This window comes from Neofelis nebulosa, chromosome 10 (genome assembly GCF_028018385.1).
Source record: "Neofelis nebulosa isolate mNeoNeb1 chromosome 10, mNeoNeb1.pri, whole genome shotgun sequence".
Lineage (NCBI taxonomy): Eukaryota > Metazoa > Chordata > Mammalia > Carnivora > Felidae > Neofelis > Neofelis nebulosa.
In genome coordinates this window covers 102,138,088-102,162,048 of record NC_080791.1, presented here as the reverse complement: position 1 = coordinate 102,162,048, position 23,961 = coordinate 102,138,088, and the positions used below count along the sequence as shown (strand labels likewise).

Here is a 23,961-nt window from a genome sequence, read left to right as displayed (position 1 = left end):
TAGGTCTTAACAGTTATGCTCTTCTTGAAAGTTTTTTGGTATAAATGACAGCAGTTTAGAAATTAAAAACCCTTTATCTTACAAAATACACTTTGATTGATGGAAGGTTTCCTTTGTGTTTTAAAACATCTTTACACATGAAAAGATGCTCAACATCACTCCTCATCGGGGAAATACAAATCAAAACCACACTCAGATATCACCTCACCCCAGTCAGAGTAGGTAAAATGAACAAATCAGGAGACTATAGATGCTGGAGAGGATGTGGAGAAACAGGAACCCTCTTGCACTGTTGGTGGGATTGCAAACTGGTGCAGCTGCTCTGGAAAACAGTGTGGAGATTCCTCAAAAAATTAAAAATAGATCTACCCTATGACAGAGCAATAGCACCACTAGGAAGTTACCCAAGGGATACAGGAGTGCTGATGCATAGGGGCACTTGTACCCCAATGTTCATAGCACTTTCAACAATAGCCAAATTAGGGAAAGAGCCTAAGTGTCCATCAACTGACAAATAGATAAAGAAATTGTGGTTTATATGTACAACGGAATACTACATGGGAATGAGAAAGAATGAAATCTGGCCTTTTGTAGCAACGTGGATGGAACTGGAGAGTGTTATGCTAAGTGAAATAAGTCATACAGAGAAAGACAGATACCGTATGTTTTCATTCTTATGTGGATCCTGAGAAACTTAACAGAAGAAGACCATGGGGAGGGGAAGGGGAAAAAAAATAGAGAGGGAGGGAGCCAAACCATAAGAAACTCTTAAAAACTGAGAATAAACAGGGTTGATGGGAGGTGGGAGGGAGGGGAAAGTGGGTGATGAGCACTGAGGAGGGCACTGGTTGGGATGAGCACTGGGTGTTGTATGGAAACGAATTGGACAATAAATTTCATATTAAAAAAAACTAAACAAAAACCATCTTTACCGTTGATTGTTCAAATATTGGCTTTCTGTAAAAAAATTATCATGTTAAATTTAGACTGTACTACCGTATCAATAAATTTTTCTGCTTGGTCAGTTTTAATTACCTAAAAAACCAAAATATGTACATACATACATACATACATACATACATATATGTCTCTGTCCACTAAAATATCTTCTGCAACTTTATGTGGGCCATTGGAGCAACCATCTTTCTCTCACACAGTAGCTCTCAGGTGCCTTTTATTCCTAAGTATCTACATCTTATGGCTTCATAATGTCAATGCTTTGGCATTCTTTTCCTATTTCTCTTTCATCCCTATCCAAATACCACTATTCTTTTATTCTGGACAGATGTTTAGTTTTTCTATGATAGTCTCAGATGCAAGGCTCCTTGATTGACCTCCATCCCTCCTGAAGCATCTCATGAGATGCACATTAAAATTAAACTGCCTATTTGCTTTCCAATTTTTCCTTTTCAGATGTTTGTCCCCAGGAAGTCTGAAGAGAGAATTGCTGTTGTGCCGTCTGGCTTGACAACAGCTTGCTTCAGGGACATGGGATGATAAGGAAAGTGGCTCCAATGAGACTCACCCATGTAGAAATACAGGTGCTGCTTTTCATAGTCGATGTACTTGATTTTCATCTTGCCAAACTGAAAGGAGAGAGCATAAAACTAACATAAGAGACAATACTTGTCGTCATTAATGCTCAAGAACATTGCTCTGTGTGTGTGTGTGTGTGTGTGTGTGTGTGTGTGTGTGTTTAAAATCTCTATGGAAAGAGCCATATGGTCAGAATTTGTTGGCTGTCACACTTGAGGCACTAGAATAACCAGAACTGGAATAAGAGGAAATATTGCCGCATCATTTTGCTTTAATTAAATGTGGGTAATTCTTACATTTGACTACGGGGATTGTGACTTTTTAAAAAAATTCCCATGGAAGCCATTTTGAAAATTTTTTGTCCTTCTATGGAGTGGAGCGGTGACCAAAAGGGAATATTTCTGATGAGTTTTTCTAGCTTCTCTTAACTGTGGTGTTTAGAATTCTGCTTGAAGCTCAGTCTCCATGTCCATTCATTCTTTCAACAGATATTTATCAAATGGTAATATGATAAAAGATATAGACATGGTCCTTCTTATCTGTCCCATCTTTCCTCCTTTGCGTTCTCATTATGGATCTCACACTGCGATGAACTATTTCTAAGGTGTAATGATATTACATAAAATCTTAATGCTGGGAATTTGATTAATTTTCTAGGAATCTCCTTAATTTAGTCTGTGCTCAGTGCATAAAGACAGCAAATACTCTGAGGGGAGGCATAGAGGTAATGGTTATATCTCCTAGTAAACATACAATAAATGTTTAGTTGAATGAATGAAAATGAAGATTTATGTCTGCTCTATATTATTACTGTATGTTCACTTGGACACAACACTATGGGCATTGTTTGATTTCTGCTCTCCTCCATTTTGTTGATACCTCCCTTCCTGCATATAGACTTCTTTTCATATTTGGATAGTAGGGTTGATCTTTCCTTCTTTTAGTGTCATAGATAAAAAGAAATAGCATGTTGATGATGTAATAAGAGCTATTTGCAATTCCTCTCAAACCTCCAGATTTTTAAGTAGTGGGAAACATGGGGAAAAGAGCAGGTGGAAATTCCTGGGAGCTGGCACACCTAGATGGAGGACTGCTTTTGAGTCTCACTCCAAAGGAGGGCTGTAAGTCTTCTAGAACATGATCACAGGACCTGGAAAGTAGAATGTTTGAACAAAATGGTAGAAAAATTGGCAGTAAAGTGAGATGGAAGGAAAAGTTCAGGGCTCACCAGAACTATTTTTTAAAAATGTAAACAACTGAATTTTAGACTTTAAATAATTTCAAGCAATGTCTCACACAGTAGCTCTGAAACTCTATTACACGGAACCCTAAGGTCTAGGGACATGTCCCAAGAGCAGCTATAAAACTTAGGAGGTGACCTCCATCATTTGTGAAGAGGCAGCATGTATACTGAACATAGCCTTAGGGAGGTACTTCTGGGGAGGGGGAGCCTGCTTCATAAAATTCAGTTAAGACAAATCCTTCTTGCTCTGTGGGGGTGATTAGAGAAATCAAAGTATCACACTTTTGTTGATGAGCGTAGGAGTCCACAAACATCAGAGAAGTCCAACTTATTTGTGGAGCCATTGTCAAAAGCAACTGATTTGTGATCACAGCCAGAGATTTTTTTTAAGTCTAGCCAAGAGATTTGTTTCCTAATTCAACTGGAGAAGAAGGTACAGTCTTCTGAAGCTGGGAAAACTTATTTTTAAAAAGTTACACAATTTTTGGTTTATGTAGCCCAAAGTGCAGGCAGCAACTGACAGAACTACATTCTCAATAAAACCCCTTAGTTGTTTTAGGAAATAGCAGCCTCTTTCTAAGCACCTGACTCTCAGGATCTACCATATCTCTAGAGGGGGGAGACCTTTCTGTAGTTACCCTTGTACCTCCTTCTTTGAAGTAAGACTTTCTCCTAAAACATTTAGTAATAGTTCTTTACATGATGATTTTAAGTTGAGGTTAAAAAAATCAACTGACAAATTCTGGAGTTGACTTTTTCTCTGCTTTCTCTATTGTTTAACAAGTCCAAATGAGAGGTGAGATGTCTAAGTATCATACAAAGCACTTGGGCTGTGGCTCATGTATAAATGAACCAAATGAACACAAACTAAAAAACACTAGTACAGCCTCTTCTCACTGAGCTAGAGTTAGTTGAGATAACTAGTTATTCAGATACTTGTGATTTAGTGCTTATTGAATATACTGACATGTTTTTCTCTGAGAGAATGAATGTCTCCATATCCTCGTTAAATTTTGGAGAGTCATTGCCAGCTTCAGTCATCTGGTTTCACTACTTAACAGCAACTTATGTTGCCTCTGTTGTAGTGGTGACCACTGGGCAGGGATCTGTTTGAGCAGGATTGCTCAAGCAGGGTGATACAAGTTACCATATTTCCTTCCATAGGAGGTTGGCGGCGTGTCATTTAAGACCAAAGAATCACATGCTCCACATTTCCTTCTATTTGTACAGCTTCAAATTCAGTTATTTCATGTGTATATCATGGACTCAAAGAAGGAGACATGCTCTGAGAAGGTGCTTGAAGCGGGAACCCCCAGCTCCATCTTTCTGGGACAAGACCATAGACATTTCCAGGAATCACTTTTGGGAACATTTCTTAAGTGCTCAGGAGTTCTAAACATACCTTGACAGGTTGCAATTCTCCAAGCAGGAAAAGTGCACCCATATCAATATCTGGGTCTTTGGGGTGGATGTTTGTTTTTACATGATGTTGGAAGTGTCGGTGATTCCACCAGGATGTTGACAGGCCCTGAGGAGAAGAGAGGGTTCATTAGCTGCAAGATTTCTCTCCTGGGTTGTCCTTCACTCTCAGAGTTTTCTGCATGCATCTCCAAAGTCAAAGTAAGATATCTGAGCTTCTGGAACTTGTTCCCTGACTGCTGGGTCACAGAATGGCCCATTGGACAGAGCCTTTCAAAGCCTACAATCAAATAATCATGGGATTCAGGAAAATTCATAAAATTCACAAAAACCTGTTCAGATGAAATGTTTTTCCATCCTTTTTTTGGGGGGGATCCTCATTTTAAAAATTCTGAAGATAAGTAGGACAGAGAAAATTCTTATTTTACAAATAAAGAAAACTCATCTCTAAAACTTCAATTAGCTCTTGGGGTAAAATGGTCCTAGGAATCCTGCTTTCATGAATATTTAAATGAATCATGAATCTGAAATTATCTTGTAGGGGGCTTGGCTCACATTACTGCATGTTCAGGCTTCCATGATCTCATATAAAGATAAATGAGAATAAAAATAATTCAATTGGCTCTGAGCTCAAATCATCTCTGATTAGGTTGTTTGTGATTTTCTCTCTCTCAATGACAGTATGAAAGTTTTAATAGAGGAAGGATTTGGAAGCACATCAATATGGTTTCATATCCTGGATGTATAAATACTGCTTTGTGGTTTGGGTAAATTTCACCCTCTTTGAGCCTGTATTCCATCTGCAGTAAATATGATATAATGACATTTACTTCCATGGGTTGTTTGGGGGAGACAAGAGATGATGTATGTAAAATGTTGGCATATTGAGAAATTCAATTTCCTCTCCTTTCCCCTATTGCATAAATTATTACATAAGAATAAAGAGTATTTGTTTTTTATTGCATATTTGGCATCTCTCAATAACTGGCCTAAACATGTTTTACATTTTCACAGTCCAATATGATAGCTACGAGCTACACGCTGGTTATTGAGCACTTGAAGTGTAACTAGTCAAATTAAGATGAGCAGTATGTGTGTAATATTGGATCTTGAGACTCGGGATGAAAAAAGGAGAGTAAAATATCGTATTAAAATTTTTTATATTGATTACATGTAGAAATGATAATAATTTTGAATATATATATATATATATATTTGGTGACATATATATATATATGGTGATAAAGTTATCTTTTGAAATGTTGTTGTTAGATAATTTAAAATGATTTATGTCATTTTAATGTGGCTTGCATTATATTTCTGTTGGACTATGCGGATCTGGACACTACATCCATGGTTGAGGGGGATGGGCATGTTTGGAAATCTGCAAGTGTTAGCACTGCCTTCCATAGTCCTTGTTGTAGAGTCCTCTCTTAGCAAACCCCTGGTGACCCCATCTCTCAGGAGCAATAGTCTCTTTTCACCCCTAACACTCCCTACCATCCTTGTAGTGGAATCTCTCTTCCTCCATCCCACATCTATCTGCTAAATCTCATGCGTGAAAGGAAAATCACTTTCCAAACATTTCCTTTGCATGTCTCATGATATGTCAAACTGAACTTGTACTCATCAATTTTTACTCCCCCTATGGGGTCCTCATTGCACTCTGCTCTTCTTGCATCTGACTGCATACCACCCACTCACTTTTACAGTTATGCACTTGCTCTTTTCATTATTTATTTTAAAGTACATCCCATGCATCGGACGCTGAAACAAGCGTTTGGAATATAGAGTTAGACATGATAAAATGGGGTTCCCATACTTATGAAACATACAACCTATGGGAGCAATAGACAAACAAGGACACTGCAATAAGCAGTGATTCACTTTGTTAATTAAATGCTTTGAAAGCCAACATTTTAACTGTACTCTTGCAGTCAATGACTATCTGTGGAAATTGGTAATAGGAGAGACAAATTTTGATTCATGATAGGTCAGGGAGAAGATCTTGACAACTCAAGGTCCTGGAATTTAGAACAGTGATGGGAGTAATTGTGATCTAAAGCAGCTGGCTCTACCCTTACCCCTCGGTCTGGAAGCCACAATTACTGGAGGCGAGGGATAGAGTGATCCAGCTGGAAGTGAAGATTATCAGCTACATGCAAATAGGCTGCCCCTGCACCCAATTTCATACAGAAACCACCCTAGGTCATTCCTCATTCCCAAGTTAGGTCCTTTCTTGGTGCATTCTGAGAAATCCAAACTTTGGCCTGAAGCCATTTTTTTTTTTTTTTTTTTTTGGCTTGAATTCAAAGCCCTGCTACTGGGTATGTGTGGTCTTGGGCAATTTCCTCATCTGTGGAATGGATGAGAAAAATATTAAAGGAAATAACATGCTTCACACCCCTCCCCCAAAATTATTTTAGGATGTAGTCCTGGAAAGAGGATAGGCCAGATTTTTAAGGCAGGTCTTAATATCAAATACTCTGTCTCTTTGTCCCTAGTATAATCCTTGATTCTTGATTCTTATAGTTTTCAAACTGTGCATGCTGCATCTTGGGAGGGGGCATTGAAAAATATGCTACAGGGAGCCCATTTTGATTTGAACATTGCACAAGAGTCCAAAATATGCGCAGAAATTTCACGGTATACTTTCAGAAGCACTCTTTTATTGCACAAACACTGCAAAGACCAGGCATACACAATTACTAGCACAGCTAGTGAGTGAAAATTCCAAAAAAAAAAAAAAAAACAAAACAAAACAACTCCACCCCAATCAGGGCAAGGGTAAAATGATAGTAAGTCAAGTTTTGAAATTTAAAATTGTGATGTATGTAGAAGGTGATTTTGTTGCTGTTTATATTACAATTTTCTTTGCTGCCTCCCTCCTGTCCACCTTTCCTTCCTACAGGTAGTTTGAAGCCTACACTCATTTTGCTCACAAATCACTGGTTTTATCTGCAAAAAGGTAGAGTATACTCAATTTGCTTTTAGAGCATTTCCTATTTATTTACTCCGTTCATGAGTCATCAAGGTTATATTCATTTCAACTAGTGCAAAATTGTTTCTGGCAACATAATTTATATAGAGAGAGCTGTGTACAAATTTGGACAAGTGGGAAAGCAGTGATTTTTTTAAAAAGGACCAGCAAGGGTGGAGCTTGAAATATTACTTATACTGGCATCAAGTCAACTGTCAATTACCTCCAAGACACATGAGTCTTTCTTTTCCTCTGACTTCCTCAAAAGGAATTACCTTAATTCTCACCAGGACATAAGAAACTGTTTTTGCTTTTATTCTGTGGTAAACATTTCTGACTGGATACAGAAACACTTTGTCAATCAAGCATGAGTAGAAAGAAGGCAGAACTGTGTACCCATAGAAATTTTCGAGTTAAATGAAACTTATCACATAAAATGACAATTTTAATCATTCTAACCATTTTGAGGAATAGACTTAATTCTAATATGAATCCAGATCCAACTCTGTGTTACTTAATCTACTTAAGCTTAGTTTGCCCAACTGGAAAGAGGGTTGATAAGACTTATTTTAAGTATCTTTCAGTTCAATATAAAACCACTGTGTTAAGGCAAAACAAGTAGGCTCTGAGTCAGTGCTTAGGAGTTTTTCCTAAAATGAGCTGCAAGATTTGGCTTAATGGAAGGCTCAGAGGCATTTTCCCCCATCCGGGCCAGAGTACATAGTCACTAAATCCTAGAATGTCATAGAAAAACAGACATCCTGTTTAACTCCTAATATTAAAGATGAGAACACTGAGAGTCAGAGATAGAATATGACTCAGTCAAGATCAAACAGGAAGCCTTGTCAAGTCAGAGCTAAAACCCACTCTTGGCAGTCCTGTACTGTTACCTTTGTTCATCCATCCATCTATCCATCCATCCACTCAACAAATGCTATTGAAGACCTACTATGTGCCAGGTACTCTGCTAGGTGTTGCACTGCAGTGGCTCATAGAACAAAGCACCTGCCCTCCTGGAGTTTGGACAGGGGGAGGCAAGACCAACTGCCATCATCACCACTGCATTTTCCACCAGTCTGGGATTTACAGTCCTTGACTCTTGAACAGTGCCATCTGACATTTCTTGTCCACTCTTTCTCTTTTTCTTCACTTTTATCTCTTCTGCATCCTTCCCTTTATTTCATCATAGCCTTATCCTTCCAAGACTAATCAGGCTTGCTGAATTCCTGTTGCTTCCCAGCAGTAAATGTTTAGACTTCTTCTAAGAACATTCCCATTCATGATTTTACAGAGCACCTCTTCATTTATAAAGGCACAATCCTCCTGTGTGGTGTTTTTTTAATGGGATGCCAAGGATTGGCTAAAGAGTTTTTTAAGGTAAGAAAAACTGTTGGAACTTCCTAAATAAAAATAAACCTTTCCTTATAAACAATTAAAATCTTAATTTTAACATATATATTACAATGTCATATTACATATAGTATGTATGTAATATCTACATTGTTAGCATATTTGCGAATCTATTTGTGCACAAACATTTTTTACTAATATGACTGCACAAACAAACGTGGTAACCATTGTCTTAGGAGCATGAGAATCCCATCATGCTCCATGAACATCCTGTACCTTGCAATGACTCATCATAAGTTTTTGCATCAGGTGGTTCCATTTGGACTTCGTAAATATGGAAAGGTGTCCCAAGTCATGTTGCAGATATGAACTCTGACACTAGAAGAGATGAAATTGTTGTTAAAGAAGTTGAGAAGTCAAGAGGAAATTAATAAATGAGCTCACTCATAGATTCAAAGCCCATAGGAGAAGAATGGTGGGGGATCTTATCTGGCTCCAAGCCAAGTTCACTTTCTATTTCTTACACATTGTGTTCTTTCCCACTAGCGTGCCTTTGTGCATGGGGTTCTGTCAGTATAGAACATTTTCCTTGTCACTGTCAAAATCTTCCAGCGAAGAGTAGAAAGGGTATGGCCTTTGGAGTCAGGAAGATTTGGATTCTAAATCATTCTTGCCAAGAATGATCTTGGCAAATTACTCAGTAGCTCCAAACCTCAGCTCTTCACCTGCTAAGTAGGGATAATAACATTTTACTCATGGACTGTTGGGCAACTTAAATACCTACAAAGTGCTTGGCTTATACTAAGTACCAAACAAATGTTTCCTTTCCAGTTTCCAAAAGAATTGCTTTTCAAGGAATAAAGCAAGTTGACTTTACAAAAAAAAAATTAACATACATCCTGGAATTAACATTGACATTAATTTTCCATAAAACCTTCTGCACTTATTCCAATGAGAATTAAATGCCTCTTTCTGCTTCAACAGCACGTTTGTTCCTGTCCTTGGCATTAATGTCATTCTGTCATGTTGTATGTTTACAAGTTTGAACGTGAATCTCTCCCACTGAAAGACTCTTTACCCAAGAGCAGGAACCAGGTGCATTTTCCTTCATGTCCGCAATGCAGTGTTGCACTCACAGAAAGCCATGTTTAGAGATTCACACATCATTCAACAAAGATTGATCAGATGTTCTGCTATGTCCCAGTAGTTGATTGGCATTTATGGTGGAATCCACACATTCTTTTTTTTTAAGTGTTATTTAATTTCTAGTTAGCTAACATGCAATGTAATATTAGCTCCAGGTGTACAATATAGTGATTCAACATTTCCATACAACCCCTGGTGCTCATCATGACAAGTGCACTCCTTGTGCACTCACGTATTTCACCCATCCCCCTGCCCCCTCCCCTCTGGTAGCCATCAGTTCATTCTTTGTAGTTAAGAGTTTGTTTCTTGGTTTGACTCTCTCTCTCTGTTTGTTAATTGAAAGATGGATAAAAGATAAAGGTGAGTGTTACATGGCTGGGAAATGACTTCAGTCATTGAACTGGTATGGGTACAATTGGGCAAAGACTAGCATCTGTCATAAATTAAATACTTCCTATGTGTCAGTCACTGTGCTAGGTGTTTTCACGTTAACTTGGTTAGTAGATAACATTTCCATAAAAATTATCCTTATTTTACAGACAAGAGACTGGGGTCTGGCAAGGTGTGGCAACTTGCTGGTGTCAGACACTGATGAGCAGCTTGCTAGGAGGTGTCAGACAGCAGCTGGTGCAGGTCTAAAGGGAGAAGGAGACAATTCTGAATCGTCCCCTAAAGCCACTGCTTGGTTTTAGGGTATGTGCTTACCTGGGAAATTGTGAGAAGGCAGGAGATGAATATTGTCACAGCCCAGCCACTGCCAAAATGCCACACTATTAGCCAAGCCAGAGTTTCTAAAATCAAGACCTGGACGAAGTGAAGGAAGAAGAACGCTGGGTTGGCCTTGAACATGTTCATGGCCTCTAATGTTCTCCGCAATTCTCGGAAATCTTCCACCAACTGGGACTGAGAAATAAATGTTCAAAGAAGGAATTAGTTCCCTCAGGGAACACAAATGAACACAATAATCCATTATATTACCTTATTAGTACCTTAATTTTATGAATACAAATTTAATTATATTAATAAATTTAATTGGGCAAAATTAAAAACATAAAACTATGAACAAACAAAACTTTTTTGAAAAGTTATGATAACATTTTTTTCCCCTGGAGAATAGAAAGAGGAGTAGTAGTTTGTAAACTGTCCTCAAACTATTTTGGAGGCCAGAATTTGTGGGGTTTTTTTTTGGCAGGGGGGCTGTGAAGATGGTTATTGTGTCTAACTGTTGCCTTTCAAACCATCAGTATTGCTTCAGGTATTGACTGATTGATCTTCAATAATGCTTTGGAGAACTGTGTTGTCTATATGGATCTGTGTTACCGTAGTTAGTGGTACAGTTTACACAGAATTTTCTACATCATCAGCAGTTCAGTATGTGCAAAGAACACTTTCATTAAAATGATGAACACAGAAAAATGCAGGGGCATTGAGGAGGGCACTTGTTGGGATGAGCACTGGGTGTTGTATGGAAGCCAACTTGACAATAAATTATATTTAAAAAAATAAAATAAAAATGGACAAAAAAATGCTGTTCACTTGGATTAGCTCAAAGGATGACTTTCTTGTGAGCTGATTGCTGGACCCCTAGAAACAGGGCAGGATTTCTGGTGGCATTAGTGTGTGTGTGCTGATATGTGTTGTGGGGGGTGGGGGTTTCCTGGTTCTGTGTTTATGTAACATGCATATGTGCATGTGGGTGCATGAGCAAGGCTAGTATTGGTTTATAAGATTGCCAGTCAGACTGTAGAGTCAGTGCAAGGGCTGGAAAGAAATATCTCTTTGCTTAATGACTAATGAATGGGTTTGAAACCAGGACAGGTGATATAATGACCAGAGCATAAGAAAGAGAGCAGGATTGTTCAGATACATGAAAGGAGAGAATTTATATATATATAAACATAATTCTAGAAGCAAATTCTATGAACATAATTCTAGAAGCAAAAAAAAATTCACTGATTCAACTTTTAAAAGATCTGTTTCCTGGGTTCATCTCTCAAGCCTCCATCAACTTTGGAATTTTGGTGACCATGGATAACTTTAAGAGGCATCTCTAGAGTGCTTGCCAACCTGGTCATATTTTCCAACTCATCTAGTGTACAGAGTAAGGGGTCAGCAAGCCCAGATGAGCACTGGTCTGAAATCATCAGCAAGTAGGTGATAGAGGCAGGAATTCAACTTATGCTTTCTGACACAAGTGTTGTGCTCATATTAATTGTCTATAGACATATATCTGAGTATATATGTATTATTTTGCACACATACATAGTATCTACATAGATACACTAAAGAAAAATTTTGGCAGACCTTTACCCCCCAGAAACCAATACTCTTTTAGATAATGAATGGTTGTCTTATAGTTATCAACCATTAGTGGATTTTCTTTTCCTTCAAGAAAATTTTAGCAGAAACAATTAAGCTTTGCATCAATTTCTTTTGTTTAACCTAGAGTCTCCTGCCCTAAATGATGGCGACATATCTGGAGGTTTGTCAATTGCTGGTGCCACGAGTGAGTTCATGATGACAGTATCTAAAATTTATTGAGCATTTACTATGTTCCAGACACTGTTCTAAGCACTTGAAGCGCTTTTAACTCTTTCCATAATTCCCCAATATCTTCTAGGAAGTTGGTGCAACTGTCGTCGCTCTTTTACAGAGAGAGAAATTGAGCCATGGAGAGGTTTGGGAAGTGGCCTGAACCCATACAACCTGTGGCAGAGTTGGGCTGTGAATCTAAGCTGTGCAGCCTCAGAGCCCTCGCTGCCAAATACAGGGCTGGGTTTTCTGACACACAGCTGTGTGGGATGCATGTGGGCCTGAAGGGTGAGCCTAAGTGTTTGTCTGCGGTCTACACAAAATGAGTTATACATCTTCAGAATCTGCCTGTTCCTCAGTGAGTTTGTTTCCTCATTTCCTGAAGCAGAAGTATAATGCTAATTCTATTCTCCTCACAGTGATATATGGGTCAATATTGGGTACAAATTGTTTCAGAAGAATTACACAGAATGTAAGCAGCTTTAACAAAACAGATTGCCAAAAAAAAAAAAAATGAAATGCTCGATATTAGTCAAAATCCTTTTAAGCCTTATGTAAAATCATCCTAGTGAAGGTCTAATCTTATAAAGACCCTGTCCTTTGGAAGATGGTATTTCAGGTGGCCAAAGTAGTAGAGAAAGAAAGGGTGGCACCCTTCCCTGGGGTCAGAAAGAAGTGACTTGGAATCCTGGTTCCTTGATACACCAACTATGGGGCTTTCAGAAAGTAACTTATTTTCCCTGGACTATAATCTCACCAAATGTAAAAAGGGCTGCTGTTAGGATATATTCACAACTTTCATTTGGTAGCTATTTATGGAGTCCCTACTACATGTCTGATCCTGTGCAGGTGGGTTCTTGAGGACACAGAGATAAGCAAAATATACATACATATCTACTGCTTTCATCAAACTTACTTTAGCAGTGAATATAGGCACAGACATCAAGCAATTGTAAGCAGTCACTGGACAAAAGTTGTATCTGGTAGTTGCCTGACATAAAGGAGGTACTTAGAGACACAGAACTTCTGGGGTACTGTAGAACCAAACAATTCATTCCTTTCTTACACAGAGGTTTAAGAGTTCTGAATGTCTAAGGAGGATGACATTGTTTTGTAATATGTAGAAACTACTCATTTATGCTATTACAGGCTCACCTAGGCATAATGGTCAGTTTCTCACAAAAAAGGATCAATTCTTGCATATGTCAGGAATTGCTCAACCGGCCTTTGTCCCCATCCCTCCATATGTTTAAGGGTCCTGAGACCCACTCACACTTTTGTTTCTCTCCTGGCTCGGCTCTTCTGGGGCAAGCTCTCCGATGAGCAGTGGCTTAAGGTACAATTTTACAATGTCAAGGTCCAGGTGCATGGCTCTGAAGACATCCTGTAAATCACAGAGAATTGATAGAGTCTTAGAAGACACACGCTTATCTACAGAATAGTCCCCTTCCTTACCTTATCCTGTGCCCATCTTGGGAATCAGCAGACTCTATTACAGAGGATTTCTTCTAACCCCAGGTTGATGCTTCAAGTTGAACAATCAAAATTACCCTTGGAGATACTCTATGAAAGCTTCATGCTGGAGATCCACCTACCTGAGGCACTGCTTCATTAGGCAAGCCCAACACAGCCAGGATATTCCTGAGCATTGGAAGAGATCACTGTTTACTTTACTGAGCACCAGAAGAATTAGTTTGCTTGAGTTTGTGAGCCATGATGAATCTTCAAAGCCCAACATCAGAGTGGTAAAAGTTGCTCACATAGAAGCACGCAGCAACCATGACTAGCTGTGAAAAGCACATCTCCCATCAAATATCCCTCTTGGTTCCTGGCCAAAGCCAAGAGGAATGAAACATTTGAATTAAGTTTTTTTTTTTTAAAAAAAACTGGTTAAAGTTGACATTGATAGTGTAGGATTAATGCACAGGAGAGAAAGGGAGCACAGCCCTTGAGGTCTGAGCTGTCTAAAGTACACGCTCTTCACAAGTTTTTCACTGGAGGGGTCTCATCATTCTTTCTAAAAAGTGCTAGGCCAATCTCTGCAAGGGTTGTGACAGCCAGGCACATAGAGGTGACCAACTGTTTTTCCCCATCTCAGGTCCATGTTAAGTAGGACCTCAAGCAGGCTGTGACAAACAGTGGTGGTTCCTATATCCTGCTTGTATTTGAAAGTTAGAGATATTCTCTTCCTTCCCAAAGAATAAAACAGATTTTGGGGAAGGAGAATTCTCCAAGAGGTAGATATTAGACTTTCTGCTATTGCAGCTTTGAGAACAGAAGTGATCAAAAATGAGGAAATATAACTAAGATCATAACTTGAATACGTGGAAGCCACACACATGACTCTAAAGTGCTGTTGTTCCATAGTACTGACTAAGATAGTGGACCCTGGAGTGGTCTTTCTGTACCTAAATTCTGGTTTCTACTTATTAGCTGTGTAATTGTGGACAAGTGTCTTGAACTTGTCTGTGCTTCTGTTTTCTCTAACATAAGGGTGATGGTAATAGCCAACCAATTCATAAAGTGATTGTAGGGATTAAGCAAATCAACATATTAGCCATCTTTCTTGTATATATACTTCAAGTGCTAATAACTTACTACCTACATTCTCTTCAATATAACAACTCAGAGATTTTCTTCCTATACTCCAAAGCCTAATGTGGTATGAACTCTAAATTGTTTTAGTGAATATAATGAACCTTCCATCTTCAAAGTGTAAAGCAACCTTGGATACATCTAAGAACTACATAGAAGCCTACTTTATAAGAAGGTGTTTATATAATGAATAACATTAATTAAAAGGGTGCAGTACCAACTCTTTAGACTTACTTCTCCTAAGGGTCTCTAGAGTCAATGATGGAAAAAGGATTTTGTATTTGCTAGAACCAGTCCAGTCTCTACTGCTCATTCTGTTTCTGCATACTTCCTCTGACCCACCCTGGGAAATTCTGCACTATATAATTTCAAAAGTTTTTCTTAACTATCACATTCTGTGGGTCTAAAACTTAGTTTCCCAAACCAGGATGAGAGCCTTTCTGTGATTAAGAAAGGAATTAAAGTATTTCAGAATGATCCATAGTGGCAAATGATATTCTACTTGTTTAAAAGCAGATTAGGATGAAAAACATTCTCATGGATCAAGTTAAGAGTGTAGAAGAAAGGTAAGCCATTGAAATTTTGTTTTACTCTGAGCAGTCATACAGAGTCCTGGAACAGTATGCTGACGATAATGTTCTTCTGGGTTCATCGTTTTTTCTGATTCCCAGCAAGATTTGCAGGCAATGCTGTAATCACATAGCCTAAAGACCAACAGAATTTTCCAGCATAGTAGGCATTGCCCTGCTATGTGGACCTCTTTTCATTGTACTGATGAGCAGCATAACAAAGGAGTTTGGGTAGTCTTAGATATTTGATGTAAAAGCATTTCCTAATAGAGTCTGGATATTGTGGAAGTCGTGAAATCCTTTTTTTTTTTTTTTTTGAAAGACTTGTAAAAACAGGCTATGTTATCAACACTCTTGGGCAAGTATATTCCTGCTGAAGGAAGGAGAGTGGGTAAACTGAAAGGAAGAGGGGATAGTTCTAACATCTGTTGTGTATATCCTGTGTACAAGAGAGTCTATGGGCCAATTCATAACCATCACCTTGGATCTATGAGATTCCATTGCTTCTTCTGTAAAGATAAAGATACCAAGTCTCAGAGGAGAGAACGTCTTGTCCAAAATGCCACAATAATTAGGTAGATAGTAAGCTAGGATTTGAACTAAAGGCTATGTGATTTTACAGCCATGAAGCTATAAGGGTTTATTCCAGTCATAACATGTATAATTACTTTTCTCAAAGGCCTCTTAAGAGAGAAGTGATTTCAGATTGGGATGATGCTAAAATCAGCATGTATCTGCTGGGCGGATAGTAATATCTTCCCACATTAGGTTTTAATCCCCTCACATTGCCTCTGGCTCCAACCTACCTCTCCAGGCTCACCTTTCACCATTACCTTTCATGAACCATCTTGTTTACCAGACCTGAACTCTCTCCATTCAATAAATATTCCATTCCTGTCTATTGTTCTGAAACTTTGAACATACTGTTTCCTTTGTCTTGACTGACTTCCTCCATTTTCTATAAAAATTCCTTTTCATCCTTCAAGATGCAGATTACAAATTGTCTCCCCTAACTCAGTAAAGTTATTTATGATTTCTCTGGGCTCCTCTAGCTTCTATAACTTTTCAAATTATATTTTAATGAAGCTGTGTACTTGCCCCTTCTCAGGTGGTCTTTTTGTGTTTCTTTTTAAAATTTAGTATAATTGACATATAACATTACCTTGGCTTCAGGTGTACAACAGAATGATTTGATATTCGTATGCATTGCAAAATAATCACCACAGTGAGTCTGGTTAACATCTGTCACCTTACGTAATCCCCAATTTTTTTTTCACTTGTGATAACTTTTAAAATTTAATCTCTCAGCAATTTTCAAATATGCAATACAGTATTACTAACTATAGTCATCATGCTGTACATTATATCCCCATGATTTTTTTAGTATAACTGGAAGCTTGTACTTTTGAGCTTCTTCACAGGAGAAACCTGCCTCTGGTAGCCACCAATCTATTTTCTGTATCTATGAGCTTGGTTTTTTGTTTTCTTTTTTAGGTTCCACATATAAATAACATCATATGGCATTTGTCTTTCTCTGTCTAACATATTTCACTTAGCATAATGCTTTATGGGTCCATCCATGTTGGGGCCAATGGCAAGACTTCATTCTTTTTTATGGATGAATTGTATTCCACTGTGTTTGTGTGTGTGTATTTATGTGTGTGTGTGTGTGTGTGTGTGTGTGTGAGCGTGCGTGCATAGGTATCACATTTTCTTTATCCATTTATCTGTAGCTTTGTATCATGTACTGAAATCCAGGTTTTTTCTTTCTCAAGATTGCTAGTTGTTGCTTTGGCTATTTGGGGTCTTTTATGGTTCTGTACACATTTTAGGATTGTTTATTCTATTTCTATGAAAAATACCATTGGAATTCTTTTTTTTTAATGTTTATTTATTTTTGAGACAGAGAGAGACAGAGCATGAATGGGGGAGGGTGAGATAGAGAGGGAGACACAGAATCCGAAGCAGACTCCAGGCTCCGAGCTGTCAGCACAGAGCCTGACGTGGGGCTTGAACTCACAGACCGCGAGATCATGACCTGAGCCGAAGTCGGATGCTCAACCGACTGAGCCACCCAGGTGCCCCTACCATTGGAATTCTGACAAGGATTGCATTGAACCTGTAGATTGTTTAGGGTAGTATGGACATTTTAACAATATTAATTCTTCCAATCCATAAGCATAGAATATCTTTCCATTTATTTATATCTTCCTCAGTTTCTCTCATTTATGTCTTATATTTTCTAGTATGTGGGTCTTTAACCTTCTTGGATAAATTTGTTCCTAGGTATTTAAGAGTTTTTGAAGACTAAGGCCATGTGTTATTGATTAAATTATGCCTACTGTCTCACTCTGCCTGGAATATGGCACATTATCAGTGAATGCCTGATGAATACAGGAAAGGAAGAATGAAGAGATGAGTATAGGATTTCTCTAACAAGGAAAAAGCTGGAAGCATTCAAATGTGTTGAGTTCAGAGGACATAGGTCTTAACAACCAGCCTCTCTTCCCTACCCAGCATCTCCCATTTCATCTGGCAGTCTTTTGATTGATTACCTTCTCAACCATAATCCTGCTCCTCAATCTATTTATAAATTTGTACCAACACTCATCCAAAACTGATTATTTCCAAAACAATATCAACACAGGAAAGATGTGACTATTTTGCTTTTACAAATAGCTTAGAAATCCTGCTAACTTTCTGCTGTTATTGAATGGGAGATGGGGAGTTGTGCTTTATTGTAGAAGCATGATCCCTACAGGAAGAGAAAAATATGGAAAGTCCTTCTGACTTTCCCTGCCTTTACAAAAGCCTGCCTTTACAACTTAAGTACTGTTGAGAGGTTATGCCCTTCACAAAGGCACCCAACCAGGAGGGTGTGTATGGTCTAAAATCCAGCAATCATTCCATTTGGAAAATCTTGTGCTACAACCACCCAAGGAGTGTGCCTTTCCTGTTCACATTAAGGCACAGTGCAGTAGGAGTAAGCTGGTTTATATTGGGCAAATTACTTTATTTCTCAAACCTCGGTTTTTTTCTAAATATGGATAATAATGGCACCCACTCTGCCCAGTGGGTTTATTAATTCTTCCATTAATTTATTCAGTCACTGTTAAAACTTAATGAGGATCTAGCCTAGTGGCTAAGAGCTTAGACTTTGGAAATCAGACCAAATAAATAAATCAATAAATAATTGCATTTTTATATTATATTTAGTTCGTCTGGGGTGGGTTGAAATTTCCCAAATTCAGGAAATAAAACACCAATGGCGAATGTTTATACACACCCACACCCACCCACACACCCACCCACACACCCCCCCCCCCCACACACACACACAGAGTTACAAAACATGATAACTAGATCATGGATTTTGATTTACTCACCTCACAAAAGCTCACCAGACTAGTCAACACCCAACCACATATGCATTACCACATCTTTGAGTAATTTCTCTTATGCTTACCCATCTCTGGTCTCATGTGCTCCAAGGCAAAGGCTAGAACAAGTCGCCTCATATTTTGGGTAGTACATGAATTATGAATAGGTAAGTTTGTAAGGAAAACGCCGTCTTTGCCCTTTATCTGGGAGAAAGCTTTTTCGGAATAGAGAATGTTCACTTAAAGTCACCCAGATTCCCCTTCACCCACAGGAATAAGCAAAGGGTTATTTTTCCACTGCAACTCATTTCATTGTTTGAGAACTTTCATTATTTGAAAGCTCTTCCCTATACCGAGATTTTTTTCTGTGATACTTTCTGCTGAGCTCCAGCCCCAGTTCTCTCTCTCTCTCTGCTCTCCCTCCCAAACCTGCTCATCCTCCTGGCTTCCCTATTCTGTCATGGATATAGTCACCTCGTTCACTATGTCACATATGCACAAGGCAGACAGACTGTTTCTCAACAATTACTCAACCAGTCACTCATCACATTTTATAAATTATGTCTCTTAGACATCCTTTGCAGCCACCCCCTCTTTTCCATTCCTGTGGTCAATGCCTTGTTCAGATCTTCAACATATTCCCTGGGCTTCCTCCAATTTTGGCTACTCTTCTTCAGTGCAGCTTTCACTTGGCTGCCAGATTGGCCTTTCTGAAAGAAAGCATGTCCTCATGATCCATCTTCCCCTATTAGCACCTCAATACCCCTCTCTCTGTCTACTTCTCCACCTATTTTCTACTTGAATCATTGTTCCAGTGAGAACCAGATAATTTAAGAAATGTTGACAACCTAGAGAAGATACAACTATTATTACTTATTATTACTTTCCTTCATTAATACTTAGAAATCCTGGTTGGTTTTGTTGTGCTGATTGGGGGTGAGGAGGGATGCTGACCAGAGAAGTGTCATTATGTGTAGTGGAAAAAGAGGAAGAAGGGGAAGACATGGCTCAGACTTCAACTCCCTTCCTCTCCTTCCCCTTTCTCTTTCTCTACCCCTCCTCTCCCTTCGTCCTCTCCTCCTCATGCTATGAGAGTCATTGACACTAACTGAGCACTTACTACATGCCAATATTGTCCTAAAAAGAAAGCGGCTAAGCTGAGATGCCCATTTTGCCTGGGTGTTTACTCCTGACGTGAATCCTATTTTCACTCCACCTCTGTGCACATCCTCTCTTCTTCTGCCCTAGCCTCACCTCCATTGGCTCCATGCCATCCTTTTGGAATTGCACACAACTCTCCTGTCTTCCACATGGTAGTCCTCCAAATAGCTAGATGGACTTTTCTATATTTCCTCTAAGTTTTTTTCATCATTTCCCTCTCGTATTGTCCTTTGATCCTCACGAGAAAGAACTCAAGTTTCTCAGTGTCCTACTTAGAGTGTGGTGTCCGGAGATAAGAAGTGGGTTGACCAGCACACAAGATACTTAACTTGCTTTCTTTGTCCTGGACATGCTGCTCATGTACATGCATCACAAGATTGCATTTATTCCTTTCATGGTCCTGGAACATACTGTTGCCTTACATGAAACTTGTGGCCAAATATTGTTTCATTTGCATGTCTTGTCCTCAAATGCTTTGTCATCCTCATTTAATAATTGCAAAACAGCCCATCATATGTTATCATATTGATAACTATATCATCAATTCTTCTTGGATTTACAGTTTGTTTCTGGCTTTTCCCCAGCAAACTCTCATCAGATTAGAAGACTGGGCCTAGTCTGTGATAATTAGCACTGTGCCATTAGTTTTAAATCGTATAGTTTGAAAAAAATCAGACAACTCAGATGGGAAATAACAGGAGTAGATATACTGATTTTGTTTTATGGAATCTTTTCTTTGGAGAAAACTAGAACCCATCTCAGAAGAACTAAGCAATAATAAAACAAAAGCATTGCCATTTTTTCAGTATCTAATCTGTGCCAAACACCATAAGTACTACTGACTTTCACAAGGCTAAGATGAAAGTGTTGTTATTCCCACTTTCTAGATAAAAGAGCTGGGGCTCCAAGAGCTTCATCAACCTCCTCAAGACATTCTTAGTAAGTAGTTGAGCTCAGATACAAGCCAGGCCTTTTTCATTCCCAACCCTGTACTCTTAATCATTATGCTCGGCCTTTAACAAGGGTTTTAGAATGGATGACTAAATGAATGAGTAAATTAATGATCTTGTGGGAAGGACTATCATTATTACCCTTTTATCAGGAGGGTGGAAGCTTGGAGGAGAGTTTCCATGTAAATAAAAGAATGGTTCTCTCGTCTGGGCTAGTGCAGCCATGCGTTGAGGGTCAGCTCACAGAGATAATACTTTCTTTAGTCCACAGTTGCCTTTGAGGACACAACCTGCAAACACCTCTTAGGTTGTAGAGTAAGTCTCTGATTGTAGGTCCTTTATGTCCTGGCCTCCTTCACTAGAGAGAATGATGCTTCTCCACCATGGGCTCCTCTGTTCCCAATCAGATGACACCAAATATAATCAAGATTTCTAAGCTGGTGGTAAACAGGAAATAATAATCACACCTCTGAGGCTATGGATGCCAGTGAGATAAATCATAATAGTTAGAATTTAATGAAACTTTATTAAGTGTTTGGCATTGTGCTAAACACTTTACAAGCATTAGTCCCATTTACCATAAACCAGTTAGATTGGTAAGGTCATTTCCATTTTACAAATGATGAAGCAGAGGCTGCGAGCATTTTAACAACTTTCCCACGTTCATATATCCAGGTGCCAAGCTCAGGCTCCCTGAATTCTGAGTAGCTATGGGGTATTACATTTGTCAGAACTCCTCTGGAGCCTCCCATTCTTCTTGAACCATCTTCCTTTGCAAGAATCTTTTCTCCAAACATTTTTGGATTTACTGACATAAAGTCTAGGGTACATGGCTGGCCACACTCAGGATTTTCATTCTTAAGATATGAATCCCAAGGTGGCATGGGTATTTTATCCTAAAGTCCTGATGGTTTTATTTTATTAATTAATTCCACCTTGTTGGCTAGAATTGGATGTGGAATCATGTTTTTTTTCCCTAACTTCTTAGAGATAAACATCATCAGAAAATTAAAGATTCATCAGCTCAGCTGTCTCAAGCTGAGTGAGTTTATCAGTTATTTCCAAGGTGGTTGAAGGCCTGCATCTTTGCCAACACATCATCTGAGCTGATCCTGTGACTTGGGTTAGAAAAGCACTATCCATAATTGTAGGTTTGTGTTATTGTTATTAACATTTTGATGCCTATCATGTGAATTGCTGTCTTCCTTTTACACACCCCATTTATAAGAGCCTGAGAAATTTCTAGATGGGCACAGACGTGATTTTTCCCAAATTTTACTCATGCATTTGTAACTTTCTTCTTAAAAGACAGTGACAGATGGTAGCCACACTTGTGGTGAGCATAGCCTAGTGTATAGAGTTGTTGAATCACTATATTGTACACTTGAACTAATGAAATGTTGTGTGTCAACTATACTAAACCAGGAAGCAAACAGTGACTCCAATTCAAAACACAACACCAAGAGAAAACAAGATCCAAAATACACAAACAGTATCCACTGTCAGCATCTGAGCCCATCCCAAAATAGGAGCTAGTCCTTGAGGCTTATTTGGTTTCAGGTTCTTGCAGGATAGGAATCCTGAAAAATTGGTTTGGGAGGAGATGAGCAATTGTGGAGTTTGAGCACGTACTCAAATGCTTTGGGAAAGAGAGCCAAGTCGCAGCCACCCACCAGTCAGAAGAGAGAAGGCAGAGCTTTGAGTTCCTTACCGTGGCATCTTCCCCAGCATAGTGGTTGAGGACTCGGCTCCCCCCTGGATGCTTGTTGGCCCAGCCAGTAACATCGTAGACCTTGCGATTGATCACCAGCCACTGATCAGCCTTCTGATTGTGTTTCTGGATCTCCTGCCAGCTGTACATGTTGAGACTTTTTCTGGGCACGCCACACTTTCCATTTGCCTCCTGCTTTACAGAGATCTCTCCTCTCCCATTTGCTACTGGTTTCCCATTCGCTTGATACTTCTCACCCAGGTATGGCTGACCCTCTCCTACAAGGTTCCCATTACCTGCATGCTTGTCTTCAAGCTTCGTCGTCATTGTACCCCTCTGATTTCCGGGTTGGCTCCTGAAATTTCTAATATTTGCCTCTGATTAGACCATAAAATGACACTTTTCCTTCCTTCTTCTTCTACTGCAGTGTGATGCCTGCACAGAAAACTTTTTAACCTAGTTATCTCTTCACCATCCTGACAGTGAGCTCATCCCCAGCCTCACACTTCTCTGTCTGTCCTGATTTTCTCTGCCCTGCTAGAGGCTTGGTCACCTTCCTTCTCTCTGCGGGCTGATGTCTTAGCAGCATCCTCTTTCATCATTAAATGTCTCCTGGTAAAGAGCTTGGACCAATCACAGTTGGTCTGAAAGTTGTGGCCGGCCCCAGGACCGCGGGGCAAGACTCAAGTCACAGGGCTGTCCTACACTGCCACTCCATGGAGTTGGGTTCCCCAGCTCTCTGGCGTGCCTGTGGATAGAGACATTTAGGTTTGTTAATTCCACGTGTGAACAAAAGCTATCAAAATCTCCAGGATGACACGAATGCTTGGGGGACTTGGGGGATATTCTGTATGACAGCTGTTATTTCTCCCTAGGGTTTTCATTTTTTTAAGTAATATTTTTTGAAAGCAAGGTTTAAATGTATCAAAAACAGCAATGAGTGGGAAACTAGTTTTTCTCTTTATTCTTTGAAAGCCGTCTAAATCTGTCACACGTCTAAAGGTAATAGCAACAGATGTTTGCCAGATTGCATGATGATTTATGAAGCGGTTGTCACATCTGATTTAATCTGATAAAGCCATTGCTTTATCTGATTTAATCCTCACATCAGTCTTTTGAGGGAGGTACTATTAGTAGTACCTGGTAGAAAACTAGTCTCGTTTTCCAGGTGAGGAAACATGGGCTGAAGGCCTCAGGTAATATGTCAGAATCACTTTGGTAACAAGTGAATTGGTGCATGGATCCAGACTTCCCGATTCCAGATATCTGACTTTTCCCCCTTGCATTCTCCAAACCTAGGGTCTAGACATATATAACAATAACTTGACTCAGTGGTTTAGAAATGAGTCAGAGGAGAGATTTTGGGGTAGTGTAGTGGATGTTGTGGGG

At 39.1% G+C, this 23,961-nt stretch overlaps 1 protein-coding gene across 1 annotated transcript in view; it reads right to left on the bottom strand.

The window, feature by feature from the left end:
- LOC131487856 (fatty acid desaturase 2-like protein FADS2B) overlaps positions 1-23,168 on the bottom strand; it is a 38,390-nt gene extending 15,222 nt beyond the window's left edge. The window contains exons 1-6 of the mRNA XM_058689004.1: positions 22,573-23,168; positions 13,480-13,590; positions 10,380-10,577; positions 8,805-8,906; positions 4,182-4,307; positions 1,526-1,586 (exon numbers count right to left, since the gene is read on the bottom strand). Coding sequence (XP_058544987.1) covers positions 1,526-1,586; positions 4,182-4,307; positions 8,805-8,906; positions 10,380-10,577; positions 13,480-13,590; positions 22,573-22,899 — 925 coding nt within the window. The 5' untranslated portion in view covers positions 22,900-23,168. The remainder of the gene's footprint in view (positions 1-1,525; positions 1,587-4,181; positions 4,308-8,804; positions 8,907-10,379; positions 10,578-13,479; positions 13,591-22,572) is intronic.
- Between the last annotated feature and the right edge of the window lie 793 nt (positions 23,169-23,961).